Here is a 23,868-nt window from a genome sequence, read left to right on the forward strand (position 1 = left end):
AGCATCATAGGTTTTCGGACATCATATGTTATCTATCACGAGTACTTGCACTGTAACGTGGGGTATGACACCACACAGAAATTGTAAATACTCAGATGATGGCTTGTTTTCAAGATAAAGCTGTCTTTTGGCCTATACGTGAATGAGATGTTTTACAGTTGTTAATGTGATTAGCGAGAAAACTATAAATGTTTCTTCAGCGTCCGAAAACCTATAACACGGGGATATATGTTGTATCAATGTCTAATGTTTGCAATGGAGTTTTGATTTTTTCAACAAAAGGTAAGTAAGTAAAAGGGTGATTTTTTTTCAATTTGCTTCAACATGGGGAAAGGGTCAGACATTGCACGCTTGTGACAGTTGTCCTCGTGTCTGGGGGATGGGGGGTGAAATTTATGGCTGTATTGCCCCCAGACCCGGCGAGTAGCCTGGTGCGCGGAAGCTATGCCCGATTTTTAAAAAGTACTGATTTAACTTTGAAATTTTACTGCATCCGTGATTTTTTTCTATTTGACTTACTGACTTTTGCCATTGACTTATTACATTCGTGGTGTAAATGTTGGCCAAACTGCACGAAATCCCTGATATTACAATTTGTTTTATTATAATTTAAGGCAAATAAGCACTCCACCATACAAATTGCCAGAAACGTAGTTATCTCCCTTTAGTTTACTCGGTCCGTTTCCGTTTCCGCGGGTTAGCATTCTGAAAAACAGAAAATCACATAACTCAGAATTTGCTTCTTATTTGTGATATATTGATTGCTGTTGTGCCTGCGTCAAGTCCCGTTTCTCACGACTGAGAAGTCCCGATTGTGTGGTATGGGAAGGACAGTCCGGACCCGATGCACCGGTGTATGAGTAATTGAATGTACAATCAGCCACAATGCACGCATGACAGATTTGTGTGGACCTGTCACACCAATGGTTGATACCATGAGCAAATATAAAACCGGTCTGATAACCATCTAATCCCGAATCTAGTAAGGATCATACTCAACATACAAGTGTATAGTACCTTCGAGCGTAATGAGAAGAGAGCGCGTGCTTAGTTTGATCTTTGACCATCCCCGTCTTATCTCTGCAACATACTCCCAACGTGAGTAATAAGCTACACAATATCATTTTTTTTCTGCTGTTTGGAAACCCTCGTCTGGTACTGGGAGAGATTGCACCATGCATGAACTATGACTCTGTAAACCCGTTAACATGAACATTATGGCAGGTTACACAAGTGATAGTGTAATAAAACCCGGACGATATGCACTATAAATACCGTATGCGTAATATGTGTCTCTGTCACTATATATACCGTATATATAATATGTGACTCTCGCACTTTAATTACTGTTTACTTAAAATAAGGATCTCTCACCATAATAACAGTATACGTATATACGGCGGCGTAAGCGCGTAAAATACAACGCACTCGCGATATATGTATACAAAATATAAGGCTCTCTCACTGTATATACCGTATATGTACACACTGTATTGCTCTCATACTGTATATACAATAGTTATACACTCTTCAAAAAAAGAAACGCATAGGTGTTTTGAGAATTCCAATTAGATTTTTTCCCCAGCAATCGTCATAAAGACCATTCTTATATTTGATTCCCGTTAATCATGTCATGTTTGTTGTGCATTGCGCGCAAACACATCTCAAAAAAATGTTTTTTTGTTAACGTTTATCAGCAAAAATGCAAAGGATACACGGAAATTGCTTTCAGTAAAAGTTTTCAGCACAATGCACGTGCAAAATGTTGGAAACAAGAGTAGAGACACTCATCAGTTCATCAGTTCATTACGAATTTTCTGACGTGAACGGAGATCGACAAATGCCAAGATTAACTGCAGCTGACCGAAATTTCGCCATTGGACGTTTGGAAGCAGGGGAGCCCCAGTCTGCTGTTGCAAGACACTTCAACGTTCACCAAAGCACCATATCTCGACTATGGGATCGATATACCCGCACTAATTCGACTCAAGATCATCCCAGAAGTGGAAGACGAAGAGTGACCACCCCTGCTCAGGATTGGTACATCCGGTCGCATCACCTTCGGAATCGATTTGCTACAGCAACGGACACTGCAGGACAAGTGCCTAGTATGCGAAGAATTTCCGACCAAACCATCAGAAATCGTCTGAGGGAAGTGGGATTTCGAGCGAGACGACCAAAAGTTGGACCTGTCTTGCGACGTCTACACCGTCAACGACGTGTCCGGTGGTGCAACCGAGTACAGGCATGGGATCTCAGGAACTGGCGACGCGTTTGGTTCAGCGATGAGTCACGTTTTCTTTTTCAACGACGGGATGGAAGACAACGTTTATACCGACGTCGACATGAACGTTTTGCGCCGAACTGCGTTCGACAGGTGGATCGATTTGGTGGAGGGAGTGTCATGGTGTGGGGAGCCATACCCTACACGGGTAGATCACAGTTAGTGGTTGTCCAGGGCAATCTTACAGCAAACCGATACATACACCAAATTCTGCGTCCTCACCTCCTCCCAACTTTGGACCTCTAGAGGGAGCTGTTCCAACATGACAACGCTCGGCCCTACACAACACGTGCAACAGTTAATTTCCTTTTTAATGAGAACATCAATGTCCTTACATGGCCGTCCAAATCGCCTGATCTCAACCCGATTGAACATTTGTGGGACGAACTTGATCGAATTAATGCTGTGATGCTGACAATGACGACAATGCTTTTGTCGATCACTGTGTCTTATTTCATTTGATTGTGTTCATGCATATTCTGTGTAGATACTTTTACATCCGCTTAATAAATATCCTTATTTTTTAACAATGCGTTTCTTTTTTTGAAGAGTGTATGACTCACTGTATATACCGTATATGCATATGGCTCTCTAACTATATATACCGTATATACATACTATAATGCTCTGTATATACGGTATACATAAGGCTCTCTAACTATATATACAGTATACAGAAGGCCCTCTCACTATACAGGCAGTATACATAAAGCTCTGTAACAATATGCAGAAGAAAAGGCAATCTCGCTATATATACTATGTAAAGAAGGCTCTCTCAATATATGTTATTAACATAAGGCCGGGCCATAACCGAACCAGGAAGACATGGCGTGCTTCACTTACACTGCAATGTTAATAACGAAAGTCCGCTCTAACGTTTTAAGTTCATGTGATATAAAAAAACAACAACATTCTCATGACAGCTGTCACACTTATCAGTCGCTTTCGTAAAAAAAAGCCAAAAACAATATCAACTCTTTTTGTAAGATGACAGAGGGAAGTAAGACTTGCACACACATCATCAATAACCATGACAATGACAGTTCATATCAATGGTTAATCCCGCTGTCACAGTCCCTCGACTGAAAAACTTATATTCATTTCTTGATTCAGTCATATTGGAAAAAAATGCCGTGGGTGGTAGGAACAGATTTGATTGTGCTTCACCGTATCCAGATGGCGTGAGACGGTAGACACTGGTCTGTGCGTCACCAGACGGCGTGGGACGGTAGGCACTGGTCTGTATGTCACTAGACGGCGTGGGACGGTAGACACTGGTCTGTGTGGCACCAGACGGCGTGGGACGGTAGACACTGGTCTGTATGTCACTAGACGGCGTGGGACGGTAGACACTGGTCTGTGTGTCACCAGACGGCATGGGAGGATAGACACTGGTCTGTATGTCACTAGACGGCGTGGGACGGTAGGCACTGGTCTGATTGTGTGTCACCAGACGGCGTGAGACGGTAGGCACTGGTCTGTTTGTCACTAGACGGCGTGGGTCAGTAGACACTGGCCTGATTGTGTCACCAGACGGCGTTGGACGGTAGGCACTGGTCTGATTGTGTGTCACCAGACGGCGTAGGACGGTAGGCACTGGTCTGATTGTGTGTCACCAGACGGCGTTGGACGGTAGGCACTGGTCTGTGTGTCACCAGACGGCGTTGGACGGTAGGCACTGGTCTGATTGTGTGTCACCAGACGGCGTAGGACGGTAGGCACTGGTCTGATTGTGTGTCACCAGACGGCGTGGGACGGTAGGCACTGGTCTGATTGTGTCACCAGACGGCGTAGGACGGTAGGCACTGGTCTGATTGTGTGTCACCAGACGGCGTTGGACGGTAGGCACTGGTCTGATTGTGTGTCACCAGACGGCGTTGGACGGTAGGCACTGGTCTGTGTGTCACCAGACGGCGTTGGACGGTAGGCACTGGTCTGTGTGTCACCAGACGGCGTTGGACGGTAGGCACTGGTCTGATTGTGTGTCACCAGACGGCGTAGGACGGTAGGCACTGGTCTGATTGTGTCACCAGACGGCGTAGGACGGTAGGCACTGGTCTGATTGTGTGTCACCAGACGGCGTAGGACGGTAGACACTGGTCTGATTGTGTCACCAGACGGCGTGAGACGGTAGACACTGGTCTGATTGTGTCACCAGACGGCGTGTGTCAGTAGACACTGGCCTGATTGTGTCACCAGACGGCGTTGGACGGTAGGCACTGGTCTGATTGTGTGTCACCAGACGGCGTAGGACGGTAGGCACTGGTCTGATTGTGTGTCACCAGACGGCGTGGGACGGTAGGCACTGGTCTGATTGTGTCACCAGACGGCGTGTGTCAGTAGACACTGGCCTGATTGTGTCACCAGACGGCGTTGGACGGTAGGCACTGGTCTGATTGTGTGTCACCAGACGGCGTAGGACGGTAGGCACTGGTCTGATTGTGTGTCACCAGACGGCGTTGGACGGTAGGCACTGGTCTGATTGTGTGTCACCAGACGGCGTTGGACGGTAGGCACTGGTCTGATTGTGTGTCACCAGACGGCGTGGGACGGTAGGCACTGGTCTGATTGTGTCACCAGACGGCGTGTGTCAGTAGACACTGGCCTGATTGTGTCACCAGACGGCGTTGGACGGTAGGCACTGGTCTGATTGTGTGTCACCAGACGGCGTAGGACGGTAGGCACTGGTCTGATTGTGTGTCACCAGACGGCGTTGGACGGTAGGCACTGGTCTGTGTGTCACCAGACGGCGTTGGACGGTAGGCACTGGTCTGATTGTGTGTCACCAGACGGCGTAGGACGGTAGGCACTGGTCTGATTGTGTGTCACCAGACGGCGTGGGACGGTAGGCACTGGTCTGATTGTGTCACCAGACGGCGTAGGACGGTAGGCACTGGTCTGATTGTGTGTCACCAGACGGCGTAGGACGGTAGGCACTGGTCTGATTGTGTGTCACCAGACGGCGTTGGACGGTAGGCACTGGTCTGTGTGTCACCAGACGGCGTTGGACGGTAGGCACTGGTCTGTGTGTCACCAGACGGCGTTGGACGGTAGGCACTGGTCTGATTGTGTGTCACCAGACGGCGTAGGACGGTAGGCACTGGTCTGATTGTGTCACCAGACGGCGTAGGACGGTAGGCACTGGTCTGATTGTGTGTCACCAGACGGCGTAGGACGGTAGGCACTGGTCTGATTGTGTGTCACCAGACGGCGTTGGACGGTAGGCACTGGTCTGTGTGTCACCAGACGGCGTTGGACGGTAGGCACTGGTCTGATTGTGTGTCACCAGACGGCGTAGGACGGTAGGCACTGGTCTGATTGTGTGTCACCAGACGGCGTTGGACGGTAGGCACTGGTCTGTGTGTCACCAGACGGCGTTGGACGGTAGGCACTGGTCTGTGTGTCACCAGACGGCGTTGGACGGTAGGCACTGGTCTGATTGTGTGTCACCAGACGGCGTAGGACGGTAGGCACTGGTCTGATTGTGTCACCAGACGGCGTAGGACGGTAGGCACTGGTCTGATTGTGTGTCACCAGACGCCGTAGGACGGTAGACACTGGTCTGATTGTGTCACCAGACGGCGTGGGACGGTAGGCACTGGTCTGATTGTGTGTCACCAGACGGCGTGGGACGGTAGGCACTGGTCTGATTGTGTGTCACCAGACGGCTTTGGACGGTAGGCACTGGTCTGATTGTGTCACCAGACGGCGTTGGACGGTAGGCACTGGTCTGATTGTGTGTCACCAGACGGCGTGAGACGGTAGACACTGGCCTGATTGTGTCACCAGACGGCGTTGGACGGTAGGCACTGGTCTGATTGTGTGTCACCAGACGGCGTAGGACGGTAGGCACTGGTCTGATTGTGTGTCACCAGACGGCGTTGGACGGTAGGCACTGGTCTGATTGTGTCACCAGACGGCGTGTGTCAGTAGACACTGGCCTGATTGTGTCACCAGACGGCGTTGGACGGTAGGCACTGGTCTGATTGTGTGTCACCAGACGGCGTAGGACGGTAGGCACTGGTCTGATTGTGTGTCACCAGACGGCGTAGGACGGTAGGCACTGGTCTGATTGTGTGTCACCAGACGGCGTTGGACGGTAGGCACTGGTCTGATTGTGTGTCACCAGACGGCGTGGGACGGTAGGCACTGGTCTGATTGTGTCACCAGACGGCGTGTGTCAGTAGACACTGGCCTGATTGTGTCACCAGACGGCGTTGGACGGTAGGCACTGGTCTGATTGTGTGTCACCAGACGGCGTTGGACGGTAGGCACTGGTCTGATTGTGTGTCACCAGACGGCGTAGGACGGTAGGCACTGGTCTGATTGTGTGTCACCAGACGGCGTGGGACGGTAGGCACTGGTCTGATTGTGTCACCAGACGGCGTGTGTCAGTAGACACTGGCCTGATTGTGTCACCAGACGGCGTTGGACGGTAGGCACTGGTCTGATTGTGTGTCACCAGACGGCGTGGGACGTTAGGCACTGGTCTGATTGTGTCACCAGACGGCGTGTGTCAGTAGACACTGGCCTGATTGTGTCACCAGACGGCGTAGGACGGTAGGCACTGGTCTGATTGTGTGTCACCAGACGGCGTTGGACGGTAGGCACTGGTCTGATTGTGTGTTACCGTATCTAGACGACATGGGACGTTGCAGTTGGTCATTGGTTTGGCTGGACCAGAATCGATTATTGATATCGTTGGAAACTGCTGATTGTGGCGAATAAGCTCACTCCTTGCACTCATTCATTCTTCAATGGGGTAGTCCTGTGGTAATTACATCTGGTTGTTTCGCCTACGCTCGGTTCGAGTCTCATTGTAGGTAAACCCTGCTGCGTGCCTACTTTGCTATATTATTAACTGACGCACTCACTCATTGGGAGAAATGTACCAGTCCCCAAATGTGGCGCAACTGGCTGCGTGAAGTTGCGTCCCTTAGGCCTACCATAATCCTGAGATAGTGGGTTCGAATCCCTGAGTTATTCTTTTTATGACATCATAACCTTGCTCGTTGGTTTCACCAAAGTGGTAAACATCGAAGACCTGCATCACTTCGGTATTTCCTCCATTATGAATTAGCTGTCAAGCCAGCTGTGATATAACTTAAATACTTTTCCGGCGTTAAACCAAACTCACTCACTCCACGATACTACACAATGCATGCTATTCTAACATAGCAGAGAGTCGGACCCGGGACAAAGGCGTGACAAATGAACAGCCTGTGCTACAGACAGGATCGTTTCCACTCACATTGTGTTTTGGTCATCAGTGGCTTGGGGGCGGTCGGGTAGCCTAGTGGTTAAAGCGTTCGCTCGTCATGCCGAAGACCCGGGTTCGATTTTTTCCTGTCTAGGATCATAGGTCACTGCACACGCACTCATTCATTCATTGGTTTGAAAACACATTTCTTCCCTGAAAAATAATATTTAAAAAACTGTCACCGAACTGCTACATTTCTTCACAGGGCAGTATATATTCCAGTCACGTGTATTCACACGCCAGTCAGTGAATATGAATCACACGAGTATAGATTTATACCGCTGATTATAACCAGCATATGTGATAACAGGACCTGCACGACCACCCCTCGCTGTAGAATCTCGTGGTGTCTCAACGTCGGACATCATGGTGTATGTCGGACCCATCGCACGGTAATCACCCTTATTTTGACTCTTACAACCTCTCAGTAGGTACAGCTTGTTTGTTGAAACAAACTATACACCAAGTAGATTTAAACAAAATGTCATCATCACAATGAACACGTTCGTGTTGTATATATAAAGAATCGCGTGTTCTTTGTCTTTGTCTTATTTTGAGTAGTATACAAAGAAATATTACTCTGTATGTCCATTATTTGTACCGATCGGAAACACGGACTTTCAAAATGTCAACTTAGTGTTTGTACGATTTTCCAATTGATATGCATGACTGCATATGAACTTTTTTTTAAGTTAATTAATTGATTATTGATGTATCCTAGTTTTAAAAGATGCTGTTTTAGGTCCTGATCCGATTTACGTTTCTCTGTCTTGAATATACTTTAAAAAAGAAAGAAAGAATAAGACGATTCATGTCACGTTTTTAAAATATTTCCGTGCTCAACATTCGGAAAAGAACGTTTGCTTTGCTGTAATCATTGATGCTATTTTCGCGTTTACATTTATTACAAAAAATGAAGAACCATCATATTGCTGAAACCTTCCACTACCTGGGTACCTTCTTGCCCCTGTGTCATGTAGTGCTCAGCATCACTCAGACAAGAATCCCGACAATAAGACTGATCTACTCATTTATTTTGTATGTTACATATCCAGTGCCATATAAGGCGCCGTCCAGCAGAGTTACCAGCTAAAAATAGATTATTCGATCAATCGTCAGGAGAATCCGTCTCTTCAAATAAAATAGATGCCGTATACAACAAATAACCTGGTAATGTCCTCTTTGCAGCTCCTGACATTTTAGGGTAAGCCATGGGTACGCCCTGGATAGGCCTAGGATCAGAATACGCTGTGAATAGTGAACGAGATATTTGTGTAGATGCCACCCTCAGACGTCACATTTTGCGAATGCGGTCGACATTCTTTACTGTCAACATCACATAGTTATATAGCTGTGCCTGTGGCTACCATACAACCAGGTAGACTATACAAAGACCATGTAGTCTATATAGACCCCCTGATACAACATTTCAATTCCAGGGAAATATGATATTGTACCTTTAAATATAATTTGAAAGATGAATCAGGATTCTACTTGATTTAAACACTTTTTATTCACAAAAAGTGAATGGGATTGGGTACAAGTTCTCCAAGTTAGGACCCCTTCTTCCTTCTTTGATTCTACCTCATGCCTACTATAGTATTACCAACGTCCAAACAATTTTGAGACCTACATGTTGAAATATTAATGGGGAAATGGGCACCCTTCGATTGCACAACCCTTTTTTGGGGTACCCAGTCAGTCCACTAGATATAGAAATCTTTCCCTCAGCGAACACGTAAATGCTATATATGTTTGACTACTACTCAATCTGATAAGGGGCCCATGCCTGTGTCACCTCCCAAGTGTCACCCCCACCTGCCGAGCTATAGTAACCGTAGTTGTTTATGGGCCGACGACTGGGGTGGGGTGCTTTGCCGGGTGGGTGGATGTAGTCTCCTTCTGTTTTAACACCAAAACCCGTTATCTTCACAAGCTGATGTTCTAAAAAAGTGTGTTGTGAGTCAGTTGTTTGGCTACTCCTGACGCAGAGAAGAAAAATGTTTGTCTGAAGTGTTGACTGAAAAAATATTCTGTCTCAAACTAAAATCCAGACCGACAGAAGGATTCAAATAAATCACACATTAACTCGAGACCCCTGTTCAATGTGAGCAAACGTGTACCAAGTCTCCACAACTTGACCGCATTCCATACACTCGACCGGGGCTCCACGTATTAAGCATTTTAATTTGCTACAGTATATATATATTTTGTTATCTCTGTTTCGACATCGTTGCAAGCAGGTAATCGCACCACGGGTCGAAGTCCGGTCTGTGTATACAGGTGTACTGCGGTCAGATGGCCAGCGTGCTGTTTTTAACTAATGATTGTCATTTGTTGAATATGTTTTGGAGGGTTGGTAGGAAAACACGTCCCATGATTGTAAGAAGATATGCATTTCTTATAAATCCCATATTTCAAGTAAGGACAACGTGCATTAACATATAGTACTGACGCTGAGATAGAACGTTCTGCTGCCTGTTGACCGTGACACGGATGTGAACGTGCCTTGACAAGGGAGGTAACCACTGTTTTATTGTTATACATTGGTAATTAAGTTTTATATTGTGATCAGCTGCTGCACGAATTACAGGCGCTTGCACAGATCTAACGGACACACTTCTCCATCTCCAGATAATACTACATCAACGACAACCACTACTTCCACTACTGCATCCCTGAACAAATCCGCTTCACAAGTGGCTCAATCAACAACTAGGAAGGGGTTGACACATTTGACATTTACAACTTGAGGCATATTTATACGAGCGAACCGGGAAGTAAGACAAGATGGTGGACGTGGCGGCCATGTTGTCCTTAGTATTGGAGGTGATAGTGCTCACGGGGAAGTTGCTGTACTTTTGGCTGGAGGCGATGGTGCTGGCCGTCCTCCCTGTCAGCATACAGGGGAAAGACATTTCGGGGGAAACTGTCCTTATAACCGGCTCAGGTGGGTTATGTAACATTGATACGTCTATGGTCATATCATACTTTACGAAATGGCTTAGTCGTTTAAAGCTGTGTAGGGTTGCGTGAAGGGTTACGTTCCTGAGCCGTGTCAGATTTTCTCTTGGATCCCCGTGGGGGTGAGGTGAAAAGGGGTTTAACGTCGCGTCCAAGATTATTGCACTTATATATAGCGGTGTGTGTGTGTGTGTGTGTGTGTGTGTGTGTGTGTGTGTGTGGCTGCTTGTACTAGTCCGGACTGATGCCGATTAATAGTGCTAGCCCGCTGAGATAACATGCCACAGTTTAACATGAATACCCCACTCAGACACAGTATACTGACTCCTAGCCGATCAGTCCTTGTTTTAGCCCCTTAATGCCGAGCGCCAGACAGGGTAACAACAAGTACCATCTTTTAACGTCTTTTGGTATGACGCAGCGGGGATCGAACCACGGACTTTCCGCTCTCCGGGCGCCGCTCTACCACTAGACTACGGAGGCGGCTCTGGATCCCCGTGGGAGTCTGGATCTCTGAAACGCTGATGAGATATTGCATGCCCTTACATAGGTTGTCGAAATGTACGACGTGAGTGATGTTGTGATGTTTGTTGTTTAACGCCGCACTCAGCAATATTCCAGCTATATGACGGCGGACTGTAAATAATCGAGTCTGGACCAGACAATCCAGTGACTGACATCATGCATCGATCTACACAATTTGAATACGATGACATGCATCAACCAAGTCAGCGAGCCTGACCTCCCGATCCCGACAAGCATAACCGGCTCTAATGACAAGCATGGGTTGCTGAAGACCTATTCAACCCCGGGTCTTCACGGGAATACTCGTAATGGTCATCGCACAATGCCAGATTGGTGAACTTGCTGACCCGTGCATGGTCAGCGTGATATTACATATTAGTTGTTATAGTTGTTAATTCATTCGACATATTATTTTTCTATGTAAATGTAAATTGTAAAAAAGGATTAATGAAAAAGATGACCCCCAACACACCCACACCCAAACCCACTTTCCCTCAATCAACCGATGTATTATATCGCCATTCTATACTAGTTTATCCATTCGACGCCGATGCAGTTCTTACAATGTTTAGTGGTTTAATGGTGCTTACGTAAACAACATTTAGTGGTACGTCATTAAATATTAACAATCTTCATTAAACGTTTTCGGCATGCATCCTATTTTCACCGTGTTTCCGCAGGAAGTGGTATCGGTCGTCTGCTCGCCAAGCGTTTTGCCGACCGTAGTTGTCGTCTGGTGCTGTGGGATATCAACAAAGAAGCTAACGAGGAAACAGCGGCAGAAGTTCAGCGATTCGGAATCACCGTAAAAACATACACAGTGGATCTGTCGGATGCGAAACAGATATACCAGGCAGCCGAGAAGGTTGGATTTACTGTTTTATGGATTCATTGATCATGGAGAAAAAAATTATAAATACTTTCACTGAACAAAATGACACTGAACTCCTTTTTGACTTCCTCGATGACGAAAAGTAAGTGAAAATGTGGCTTTCCGTGCGCAATAACATCGAAATCTGATATCATGTCCTGATTAAGCGCATTTTCAGTCGGGAAAGATAGCTCACTGGTGAGATAACACCCAGATAAACTTGTTATTTCACAAGATGAACCAATAACCCATATTTGATTGTCAACCTTGAACTGGGACAAGGGCTGCTTTAGGCGCTGTGATTCGCTGTGATTCGCTGTGCAGAATTGTGTCCCTTTGGCGTGACAGAAGCCGATGATCGCGGATTCGAATAGAAGAATCGGATTGATTGTGTTTCTAGAAATGGCAGCTCTATAATTTCAGCAAAGTAGTAAACGTCTAAGATTTGCATTGCCCCCCCCCCCCCCCCCGGCACCCCCTAACATTCAGCTGATACGGCTGACAATATGAATACATATTTTTCGGAATAAATAGATTTGACTGTGTACGGGACCTGTTATCTTATTTATTGAAACAGACCGGGATGTTCTAGATCTAACTGTTTTGGCCTGTTTGTCTGCAGGTGAAACGTGAGATGGGGGATATTGACATCCTGGTGAACAATGCTGGGATAGTGACTGGCCGGAAGTTCATGCAGTGTCCAGACGAGATGGTTCAGAAGACAATGCAGGTCAACGTTCAGGCGCACTTCTGGGTCAGTTCCGGAAACTCTGGACACACTGCAAGGGGCGTTAGGGAACAGTTCAACAGTTCCATGTCGGATTAAATCTTAATGACTTAGGTTTAGAAGTGGTGGGTTAACAGAATGTTCAATCCTACAAAAAAGATTTTTCAGGGGATTTACAGTTTAAAAAAATAAAACACCGAAACCGTCATATTTAATCCAGAAAATATAAGACATCTCCATCGTAGGAAATAAAACCATTTGAATTAAACAAACCAGTTAACATGATGTGCTCGAAAGTTCTGCGAAGTAGGATTCGCTTGAAGATAGAATCTCTTTAAGGGTGTCAACCATGTTACAAATAAACTTTTTAGGGGTGTGGGTATGTCTCTAGACTGAAGGTATTATAGGTATTATAAGACATGTCATACCTTTGCTATCATAACGTTCGTGACACACATTCCGAGCAAATACGTCATAATCCAAGGGAGTTAAGCTCATAACCACTTTTTGATTGAAATCAATTTCTTGTAAAATAAATAAGTAAAAAATTTATGTACCCTGAAACTTTCTATCACTTTTTTATTATATTTTGCAAATTCGTAACATTTAGGTAAGAACTTGCCGGAAAAAATCAAAGCCGTTTTTGTGGGACATTTTGGTATATGGATATCGGTATGGTGGCCGAGAGAGGACATCGCTTTCTCGCTTTCTCGCTCTATCGCTTTATCGCTTTCTCGCTCTATCGCTCTATCGCTTTCTCGCTTTCTCGCTTTCTCGCGGTACAGCAATATTCCCTCTTGGCCACGATATGGGTCGCATGCGTCATGTGTTTCTTTAAGATAAAAAGTATATACGTAAAACAACATTAATGAATTGTCCTCATATGGACGGAGAATGTTGAAATTTTCTCACTATCTATTTAAATATAATTTAACAGTACAGACATATGTGCTTTTATAACAATCCACGTATTTCTGCGTAAAAAGAATTTGATTGATTTATGGCCCTATTTAGCTATTGGATCCCCCGCCCCCAGGGCATGTTATCGAAACAAATAGCAAATAACGCCGCTCAATAGCACTGAATAGTACGTACTTCCTAAAAGGCAATAGTGTTTTCCTAAAAACAACGCTTATATCAATGCTTATTCCGTTTGCGGAGTAGATGTCATCAAAGTGGAAGTCCTCACCCATGCAATGGTAATACTACCTGATGTTCATTATGTAATTTCTAGTTTTTGGATGACATATTGTTCTCAGTAACCGTAATGTGGAAATAGATAGTTGATTGGTTTTATATTCAAGTTGGTATTTCCGCTATTCAAAGTGTTCAGTGAGGTCGTCTTATCAACAGTCATTTCTGAGACATAAATGCAAAGTATAATTGCCGTATTCGACGTAATAAGCGCCCCGCTCTAATAAACGCCCACGGCGTTATTTGCTAATATAATGGCTAGTGAACAATCCCAGCACCCCTTCCGATTGATTAATGTACACAAGACTTATTTATTCGCGTATAATAAGCACTCGTTATATGCACACTTAATTATGGACAATTAAATTCGGGAAAAATATATCTGTCGTGCATAAACATTTCAGGCTGTCAGCATAAACCACGAAATTCATCTTTCAACTCAACTTTTTTTACACCAAAATAATATTCTAATTTTGAGAGCGCCCTGGGCGCTTTTTACGTCGAATGCGGTAATTAAGTCTACGCTAATTTGTTTGCATTTATTATTAACTCTAACGTTAATTTCAAGATTTACAGTACATACTATTCAAAAGTAGTTAAAGAACACCCGATTCCTTCATATGATTTTGGTTAGTCATTAGAGAAAGCGATAAAGCGATAAAGCGATAGAGCGATAAAGCGATAGAGCGAGAAAGCGATAAAGCGAGAAAGCGATAGAGCGAGAAAGTATAGAGCGAGAAAGCGATGTCCCCTCTCGGCCACCATATATCGGCGTTATGTGTGTATGTATTTGTATTAAGAATAGGTCCGCGGCAGCTTCCACAATAAAAAGTAAATGCCTTTTCTACATTACTGGATTCCATTGCAATTATATCTGTGAATGTTTAATGCAGGGACGCTTCCTCTGCATTAAGCCTAAACCCAGTATACTGTGTAATTGAGAGCTCCCACGACTGGCATTCATTAAGTTAGACAAGGGAGAGGTGGTTCTGGGGGTATCAGTGGGCCACCCACATCAGCTGTAAACACCAGTGGACAGAACAGGATCAACTGATAAAAAGAAGCCAGAATCTCGCCTGTCAGCCTTGTAGATTCGGACAGACCCTGGAGCTGAGGCAATCTTGACTTGCCAAACCATTCTAGACGTGTGTAGGGTGTATTTTTGTATTTATTCTCTAGGGACTAGTTGCGATATCTTATAGGTATACTTATCAGCTTTTACGTGTACTGCCCCACTTTACGTATGTCTTAGAAACCAGTGGTTTTCGATAGGAAAACTGAAGGAGTGCCTGGGTGCGATATCGCAGCTACGAGTAGTCCACTAATCGCTGACTTGGTTGATTATATATCGTCGTACCTCGACGGTGCTGCACGTGAGTGGTTTGTCTGACCCGGTTAATTACACGCTACCATGATATACAGTAAACTACGTTTATAGCGAACACGCTTATTACGAACTGACCTATATAACGAACTTAATTTTAGTCCTGCCATATGTTGTATATATGCTGTATATATGCTAAAAACGAACTGCGGTTATTACAAACTAAAATTAGTGGTCCCTTTGTGTTCGTTATAACCGTAGTTTACTGTACTTGGTAATATTGCTGAATGTGGCATTAAACTGTAAATAAACATGTTATTTCGGAACTATTTTTTCAGACGGCGAAAGCGTTCCTACCTTCCATGATGGACAGGAACCACGGCCACATCGTAAACATCGCAAGCTCCGCTGGACTACTTGGTGTGTCTGGTTTGGCAGATTATTGCGCCAGTAAATTTGCGGCAGTCGGGTTTGACGAGTCTCTTAAATACGAACTGGAGTCGTCAGGATTGACGGGTGTTCATACAACGGCAGTCTGCCCCTACCTCATAGACACCGGCATGTTTGATGGCTGCAAGTCAAGGTGAGCTACTTGGATTGTCGTCACCATGACCTGATTAAAATCAGGTAACGAGAACCAAGATTGTATTTGAATGAGACTGCTTCAGCGTAGGAGCGCAGAGTGAGTGAGTTAATATTTATGTTTAATGAGCAATATTCCGGCAATAACAGCCGGAGGCACCAGAAATTTGCTTCACTCCTTGTACTCATGTGGGGAATCCAACCCGAGTCTTCGGCCTGACGAGCAAACGCTTTAACCGCTAGGCTACCCTACCGCCACGTTAAAGGCTCCGCTGATGCTATGGGGGACTTTCAATGGACAGTAGAACATAAACTTTGCGATCCTGCGATTAACATTAATCTATGACTACAGTGAGTGGACGTGTTATGTTAACCGCCGCATTGAAAGGTATTTCAGCTATATCAGGGAGTGTCAGCTAGCTTAATGCGGGAGGGAAGCCCGAAGTAATGCATGTCTTAGACGTTAACCGTATTGTTAAAATCCGCGGTATGGTGATCATACACAGTGATTTGACCCCACGATCGTGGGATCATTACATCTCTAAGAGACTTAATTCTGTTCAACTCAGGCATTTATGTATTTGCTCATTGAGAATATGTGGTAAATCTGTAGATTGGGAAGAAACTTCGTATTTACGCATTATCGAAGCGGTGCAAGTCCAATACAAAAAGAAAGCAGTCTGTGTGAAGAGGGGGTGGTGGGGTAGCCTAGTGGTTATAGCGTTCTCTCGTCACGCCGGAGACCCGCCCCACATGGGTACAATGTGTGAAGCCCATTTCTGGTGTCCCCCGCCTTGATATCGCTGGAACATGGCGTAAAACCATACTCACTCACTAAAGAGGGCTTCAGACAGATATGTCTGTGTGAAGCTTGGTTTTATATGTCTGTACACAGAAATGATTCGTGGTGTGCGGTTGTTTGCGTTAAGTATTGAATAAACATACTTTTCAGTCATAAAACCATTGATATATACCACTCGAAACAAGTTAAAGAACACTCGGTTCTTTCCTATTACTATAGTTTATAATATGCCATGGAATGCCAGATTCCGCATTTCAAAGTCGTAACAGTATTCAGGAATTGGTTTGATCAGCTTTTATCAGGACTTCCTCTATATTTATGTTTCGTGCACAGTTCTGTATATTGGCATTTGATGACTGAGTGGAGCTGGTCCTACTTGTTACAGGTTCAGCTTCCTCCTGCCCAAACTGAACCCCGACGATGTTGTGGACGGCATCATGGACGCCATGTTGTGTAACTCCGCCATCGTCATCCTCCCCAAGATTCTTTACGCCTTCATAGCGCTCAAAGGGTATGTATAGCATGGCTCAAAGGGTATGTATAGCTTGGCACAAAGGGTATGTATAGCATGGCTCAAAGGGTATGTATAGCATGGCTCAAAGGGTATGTATAGCATGGCTCAAAGGGTATGTATAGCATGGCACAAAGGGTATGTATAGCATGGCTCAAAGGGTATGTATAGCATGGCTCAAAGGGTATGTATAGCATGGCTCAAAGGGTATGTATAGCTTGGCACAAAGGGTATGTATAGCATGGCTCAAAGGGTATGTATAGCATGGCTCAAAGGGTATGTATAGCATGGCTCAAAGGGTATGTATAGCATGGCACAAAGGGTATGTATAGCATGGCTCAAAGGGTATGTATAGCATGGCTCAAAGGGTATGTATAGCATGGCTCAAAGGGTATGTATAGCATGGCTCAAAGGGTATGTATAGCTTGGCACAAAGGGTATGTATAGCATGGCTCAAAGGGTATGTATAGCATGGCTCAAAGGGTATGTATAGCATGGCACAAAGGGTATGTATAGCATGGCTCAAAGGGTATGTATAGCATGGCTCAAAGGGTATGTATAGCATGGCTCAAAGGGTATGTATAGCATGGCTCAAAGGGTATGTATAGCTTGGCACAAAGGGTATGTATAGCTTGGCTCAAATAGTATTATAGCTTGGCTCAAAGGGTATGTATAGCTTGGCTCAAAGGGTATTATAGCATGGCCCAAAGGGTATTATAGCATGGCTCAAAGGGTATTATAGCATGGCTCAAAGGGTATGTATAGCTTGGCTCAAAGGGTATGTATAACATGGCATAAAGGGTATGTATAGCTTGGCTCAAAGGGTATGTATAGCATGGCTCAAAGGGTATGTATAGCTTGGCTCAAAGGGTATGTATATCACATGGCTCAAAGGGTATGTATATCACATGGCTCAAAGGGTCTGTATATCACATGGCTCAAAAGTTATGTATATCATATAGCTCAAAGGGTATGTATATCATATGGCTCAAAGGGTATGTATATCATACGGCTCAAAGGGTATGTATATCATATGGCTCAAAGGGTATGTATAGCATGGCTCAAAGGATATGTATATCACATGGCTCAAAGGGTATGTATATCACATGGCTCAAAGGGTATGTATAGCATGGCTCAAAGGGTATGTATAGCATGGCTCAAAGGGTATGTATATCACATGGTTAAAAGGGTATGTATAGCATGGCTCAAAGGGTATGTATAGCATGGCTCAAAGGGTATGTATAGCTTGGCACAAAGGGTATGTATAGCTTGGCTCAAATAGTATTATAGCTTGGCTCAAAGGGTATGTATAGCTTGGCTCAAAGGGTATTATAGCATGGCCCAAAGGGTATTATAGCATGGCTCAAAGGGTATTATAGCATGGCTCAAAGGGTATGTATAGCATGGCTCAAAGGGTATGTATATCACATGGCTCAAAGGGTATGTATAGCATGGCTCAAAGGGTATGTATAGCATGGCTCAAAGGGTATGTATATCACATGGTTAAAAGGGTATGTATAGCATGGCTCAAAGGGTATGTATAGCCTGGCTCAAAGGGTATGTATAACATGGCATAAAGGGTATGTATAGCTTGGCTCAAAGGGTATGTATAGCATGGCTCAAAGGGTATGTATATCACATGGCTCAAAGGGTATGTATAGCATGGCTCAAAGGGTATGTATAGCATGGCTCAAAGGGTATGTATATCACATGGTTAAAAGGGTATGTATAGCATGGCTCAAAGGGTATGTATAGCATGGCTCAAAGGGTATGTATAGCTTGGCACAAAGGGTATGTATAGCTTGGCTCAAATAGTATTATAGCTTGGCTCAAAGGGTATGTATAGCTTGGCTCAAAGGGTATTATAGCATGGCTCAAAGGGTATGTATAGCCTGGCTCAAAGGGTATGTATAACATGGCATAAAGGGTATGTATAGCTTGGCTCAAAGGGTATGTATAGCATGGCTCAAAGGGTATGTATAGCTTGGCTCAAAGGGTATTATAGCTTGGCTCAAAGGGTATGTATATCACATGGCTCAAAGGGTCTGTATATCACATGGCTCAAAAGTTATGTATATCATATAGCTCAAAGGGTATGTATATCATATGGCTCAAAGGGTATGTATATCATACGGCTCAAAGGGTATGTATATCATATGGCTCAAAGGGTATGTATAGCATGGCTCAAAGGATATGTATATCACATGGCTCAAAGGGTATGTATATCACATGGCTCAAAGGGTATGTATAGCATGGCTCAAAGGGTATGTATAGCATGGCTCAAAGGGTATGTATATCACATGGTTAAAAGGGTATGTATAGCATGGCTCAACGGGTATGTGTAGCATGGTTCAAAGGGTATGTATATCACATGGCTCAAAAGGTATGTATATAACATGGCTCAAAGGGTATGTATATCACATGGCTCAAAAGGTATGTATATCATATGGCCCAAAGGGTATGTATATCACAAGGTTCAAAGGGTATGTTAATCACAACGTTCAAGTGGTACGTCTAGCACACCGTGCAAACGATACGTATATCACAACTTACGAATATTACAAGTTTCTCTCAGCAACTACGTCGAACATTGGACCAGTGTAGATCCGTGGTAGAATATGTCTTTAACAACCCATGCTTGTCGTAAAAGGCAACTATGCTCGTCGTAAGAGGCGACAAACGGGATCGGGTGGTCAGGCTCGCTGACTTGGTTGATGCATGTCATCGTATTCCAATTGCGTGGATCGATGCTCATGATATGAGGGTAACGCTATTTTTCAGGGCATTATCATTTGCAGAAGCCCGATGTCTTCTATCAACTGCCCGACGAAGGATAATGGCCCGTCGTCAAGCAATAGGAGGGCATTATCAAGTTACAGTGGCCCGCTCATTTCTGATAACATGCGGGCGGGTTAATGATAATTCTATCCATTTTAGCTATAATGTTAATTACTGGTTTGTCTGGTCCAGACTCGATTATTTACAGACCGCCGTCCTATAGCTGGAATATTGCTGAGTGTGGCGTTTAAACAATAAACATCACATCATTCACGTCGTACATTGTGACAACATCTGTTAAGGCATGCTCGTACGAAACGTATGGAACGGTTGGTCGGGCTCTTCGAATCGGTTGCTTGCGTGTCATCGCACACTGACTGCGCGGGCATTACTCATAATATCAATCACTGAACTAGATTCGATTATTGACAACTCGCCGTCATAAAGCTTGAATATTGCGGCGTTAAGCAACAACAGACAAACCTTTCTGATAATAGCTTTCATTGTAGACTTGTAAACAGTTAGGCGTCGGCGTAGACCATCAGTCAGTGTCACATGATCAAAGTCTCGTTGTACATGTTATACGTTGGGGCAACTCTGTTTCATCTGCTGGCCCCGATCGAGAAACCGCTATGAATTGTATTGCTCACTTAAACGGAATTTTCTTTTCTCTTGCAGCATTCTTCCAATTAAAGTAGTGTTCCTATTGTGTGACTTTATGGGTGTAAACTCGATGATGAATACCTTCAAAGGACGAGGGAAGGAACAATAACATTACTAGCCTCCAGACGCTCAGTCATCAAAATCGGAACCGACGAATCTGTTCACTTGACCTCGATAGGGGCCACGCTTCTACCAGTACCAGCCCACACTGAACCAAAGCATTAGCAATCATTGTCTCGTGTATTCATGAGTGAGCCAGACGTTCTAAATGTGTTGAAGTATCTTGAAGAGATTGTGATAGCCGGTGTCTTTGTGTAGGCCATATACATATATTTAAAGGGACTCTTCGAGCAAACGTTTGAGTCTTTCCGAACCTTGGCCTGTTTAGACAACCTACTCCTCACAATCTATTCGTATTTTCTGTTTTAGGAGTCGCTGAATCTATAATTAATTGAATATTTTATTAAGGCATTATTAATCACAAAACGGGAGAATAAGCACAGGATGCATATCTCACCCTGACCTTTTAGCTCACCTGACACATCATAAACTGATAGAATGCGTAATGAAGAAATCATGAGAATCAGCTGATTCCGGAAGTAGAATCAACGAAGGAACACTGGAGTGATTTCTCCGACTGAAACCATGTTATAGATGCTGTATAATTTCTCCATAATTTTGCACAATGACCTATAGTTGCGTCAGTTTTACTTTGCCAGAACGAATGGCCAGTGAAATCCTGGCTCAGAATCAACCGCAACAACAATAGCATGACGAGATCATAATAGTTTAAACATGATTAGAAATTATGGATCTTACATTTTCTAAATACCACAACACAGCAGCCTAACATTGAGCAGAAGAACAAACAGCTGACATATATTGAAATGTTGTGTGGGCTAAATGTAACAAATGTTTGTGTTATTTATACACTATCTGCCGATTTAATATAGGGCAAAACAGAAAATAAAGAAACTAGGGGGATTTAAAAAAATTATAAACCATAGTATTCTATGAATTGTCAAATACATGAAGGACATTTACCATGACATTAACACACCGGTATGAAAGCGTATAACTTAATCTTTAAAAAAAACCCGTTCTTATGCTTGTCAACAGGATATATATGATTATGATTTCATATTAAGCCAACAGCCGAAACTATTATTCTTTCCAGAACACGTCTAAGACCTGCATTACTTCAGGCTTTCCCCCCACGTTAAGCTGAGACGCCGTGATATAATTGGAATAAAGTTAAAATCGGCGTTAAATAGAGAATCTCACCCGAGTGTCTTTTGATATCAACTATATCAACACGAGTTGATAAAAGTGGAAAAATTCCGAGGCTTGCCGAGGATTTTTGCAACTTTTATCAACATGTGTTGATATATTTGATATCAAAAGACACGAGGGTGAGATTTTATTTATCATCCAACATCATTCTTTCAACTTTTTCAATTTGTAGACAGTAATTAGCAGTGTCTTCAGTGTAAAAAGTACTGAAAACAGCTTCAGTAACAGAGCCATTAGTGATGTCATTTGATTGTGACGTCATGGTAACCAGTGACGTCACAATGGTCTGCAAAGCATTGTGATGTAATTTCATTGCAGCGATATCTACAGTGTAGATATCGCTTGATCTCATCTCATCTTTCTAGAACGCCCAGCTGGAGTGACTCTATAGTGACACGCGGTCAGTGATAAAACATGATTGTGTATACATGACCTGCTGTGAGAGCGAACGTGTGGACTAGAGGTCTCCGGCATCTCATTTCGCAGTACAGAGTTTCTAAGACGTACGAGAGCGCTCGGGAGGCCTTTTGGTTAAAGCGTTCGCTCGTCACGCCGAAGACCCGGGTTCGATTCCGACATAGGTACAATGTGTGAAGCCCATTTCTGGTGTCCCCCGCCGTGATATTGCTAAAAGCGGCGTAAAACCATACTCACTCACTCACTCTAAGACGTATGAGGATCCACCGGTCATGACTTCGAACCCAAGGTTCAGTCTTAGTATGATCTCTAGTCCCTCCCCTACATTACGCCGACACGCCACTGTAACTTAAAAAACTGTTCCAAGATGCGTTAACCCCCTGGATGCCAGAGGGACATATATGTCCTTCCTCTACAGCCCTCACTTTGAAGTCGAATAAAATTCAAAATACATCACCCACACAAATACACTTCACAGTTTTGAATAAGGTGGGAAATTCCCTGTTCTGTGTTATCATCCACTGCCATTTTAGGCCAAGCACAATTATTGAAAATGACCTCTGAAAATTAGGTACATCGTAAATGTCGCCATTTTTTACACATTACTAAATCACCACTCACGGCGTTATTTACAGCATGTTTTGAAATCTAAATTTAGGATATTTACTCGGAGAAATGAATTTCAAAAATAGTATATTAGTGATCACGGGTATCTGTCTTTTATGAAATCACCAATGATCATTCCAAAACGTCTCCGATAACCCGAGAATCGTTTCGAATGTTTTGGAAAATACGCAAACACGAACGCCGAAGTGAACTTTCCGCCATATTGGATAGTGTTTACAAAATCACGTTTCAGGTACACCGGTTATGAGGCGCCTGTAACATCACGTATATTTCAAACTTAGCTGCCATACACACATCCTTGAATTCCTCATATATTTTAGATGCAAATGACCAATGGTCTTTGTCACCAATACAAAGTGGCTGGATGAAATCAAGCAAAATATGTTAGGTGTGAAAACGAACGCTGTGCTCGAAAAACTGCACTTGTTTGAAATGTAAACAAAGCAAAATACAGATTTTACACAGTGTAGCATTTTCTCCTATTTTGAGCTATCCATTCGTCTAATCTTTCAAGACATTGGCTCAACATTTTCAGAATATGCACGGGAAGAGAAAAGTAGGAAAAATTAGGGTATTCAAAATAGATACATTGCAATGATTTGATATTTTCAACAGATACTGTCAAAGTTACCGTCCTGTGTGACGCCATGACTGACGCAAAATCACGCACAACGACAACGGTATTTATCAGAATTTCTGCCTATTTCCGTTTGTTTCAATGAAAATTATAACAACAAATAACAGCCCATAGATTGTCAGAATGTTTCTGACTACTTACATGTCACATTTATGTATATACGATCCCTGAATCAACGAAAGTCCCCTCGTAAAATCCCGTGCACTGTTGACAGTCAACACACCATTTTGTAAAAGTCGGTCACAGGTAGTGATGTCATACGTCAACACTGTTGTACATATTTGGTAATTTCTTTGAGGTGAAGGTCCTTGAATGAGAGTGCACACGATCATTGTATCATGCTGTTTACAGTTTCAATTATGATGTAGATTTTGCATATGTTTTATACATTTTTTCACACAATTAATCT

The 23,868-nt window shown here is 43.8% G+C and overlaps 1 protein-coding gene across 3 annotated transcripts; it reads left to right on the top strand.

Annotated features, from left to right (window-relative positions):
- The first annotated feature begins 7,806 nt into the window (after positions 1 to 7,806).
- On the top strand, positions 7,807 to 21,785 carry LOC124139466 (epidermal retinol dehydrogenase 2-like). Of its 3 annotated transcripts, none has more exons than XM_046506533.2 (7): positions 7,807 to 7,936; positions 10,179 to 10,494; positions 11,714 to 11,898; positions 12,527 to 12,658; positions 15,488 to 15,732; positions 16,919 to 17,044; positions 20,501 to 21,785. In XM_046506533.2, exons 2-7 carry the CDS (start codon positions 10,335 to 10,337, stop codon positions 20,592 to 20,594), a joined length of 942 nt encoding a protein of 313 aa, XP_046362489.1. In that variant the 5' UTR covers positions 7,807 to 7,936; positions 10,179 to 10,334; the 3' UTR covers positions 20,595 to 21,785. The 3 variants fall into 3 exon arrangements, with proteins under 3 accessions (XP_046362489.1, XP_046362488.1, XP_046362490.1); XM_046506532.2 differs by lacking the exon at positions 7,807 to 7,936 and adding an exon at positions 9,860 to 10,065; XM_046506534.2 differs by lacking the exon at positions 7,807 to 7,936 and having other exon boundaries at positions 10,088 to 10,494.
- Positions 21,786 to 23,868: the final 2,083 nt, after the last annotated feature.

Source organism: Haliotis rufescens, unplaced genomic scaffold (genome assembly GCF_023055435.1).
Source record: "Haliotis rufescens isolate VD_foot unplaced genomic scaffold, xgHalRufe1.0.p SCAF_1, whole genome shotgun sequence".
Taxonomy (NCBI): Eukaryota; Metazoa; Mollusca; class Gastropoda; order Lepetellida; family Haliotidae; genus Haliotis; species Haliotis rufescens.

Excerpts from the sequence above, each read along its gene's own strand:
- LOC124139466 (XM_046506533.2), top strand. The coding sequence starts at position 10,335 with ATGGTGGACGTGGCGGCCATGTTGTCCTTAGTATTGGAGGTGATAGTG. Across the intron at positions 10,495-11,713 it reads TGTCCTTATAACCGGCTCAG|GAAGTGGTATCGGTCGTCTG; the intron begins GTGGGTTATGTA and ends GTGTTTCCGCAG. Across the intron at positions 17,045-20,500 it reads GCCTTCATAGCGCTCAAAGG|CATTCTTCCAATTAAAGTAG; the intron begins GTATGTATAGCA and ends TTTCTCTTGCAG.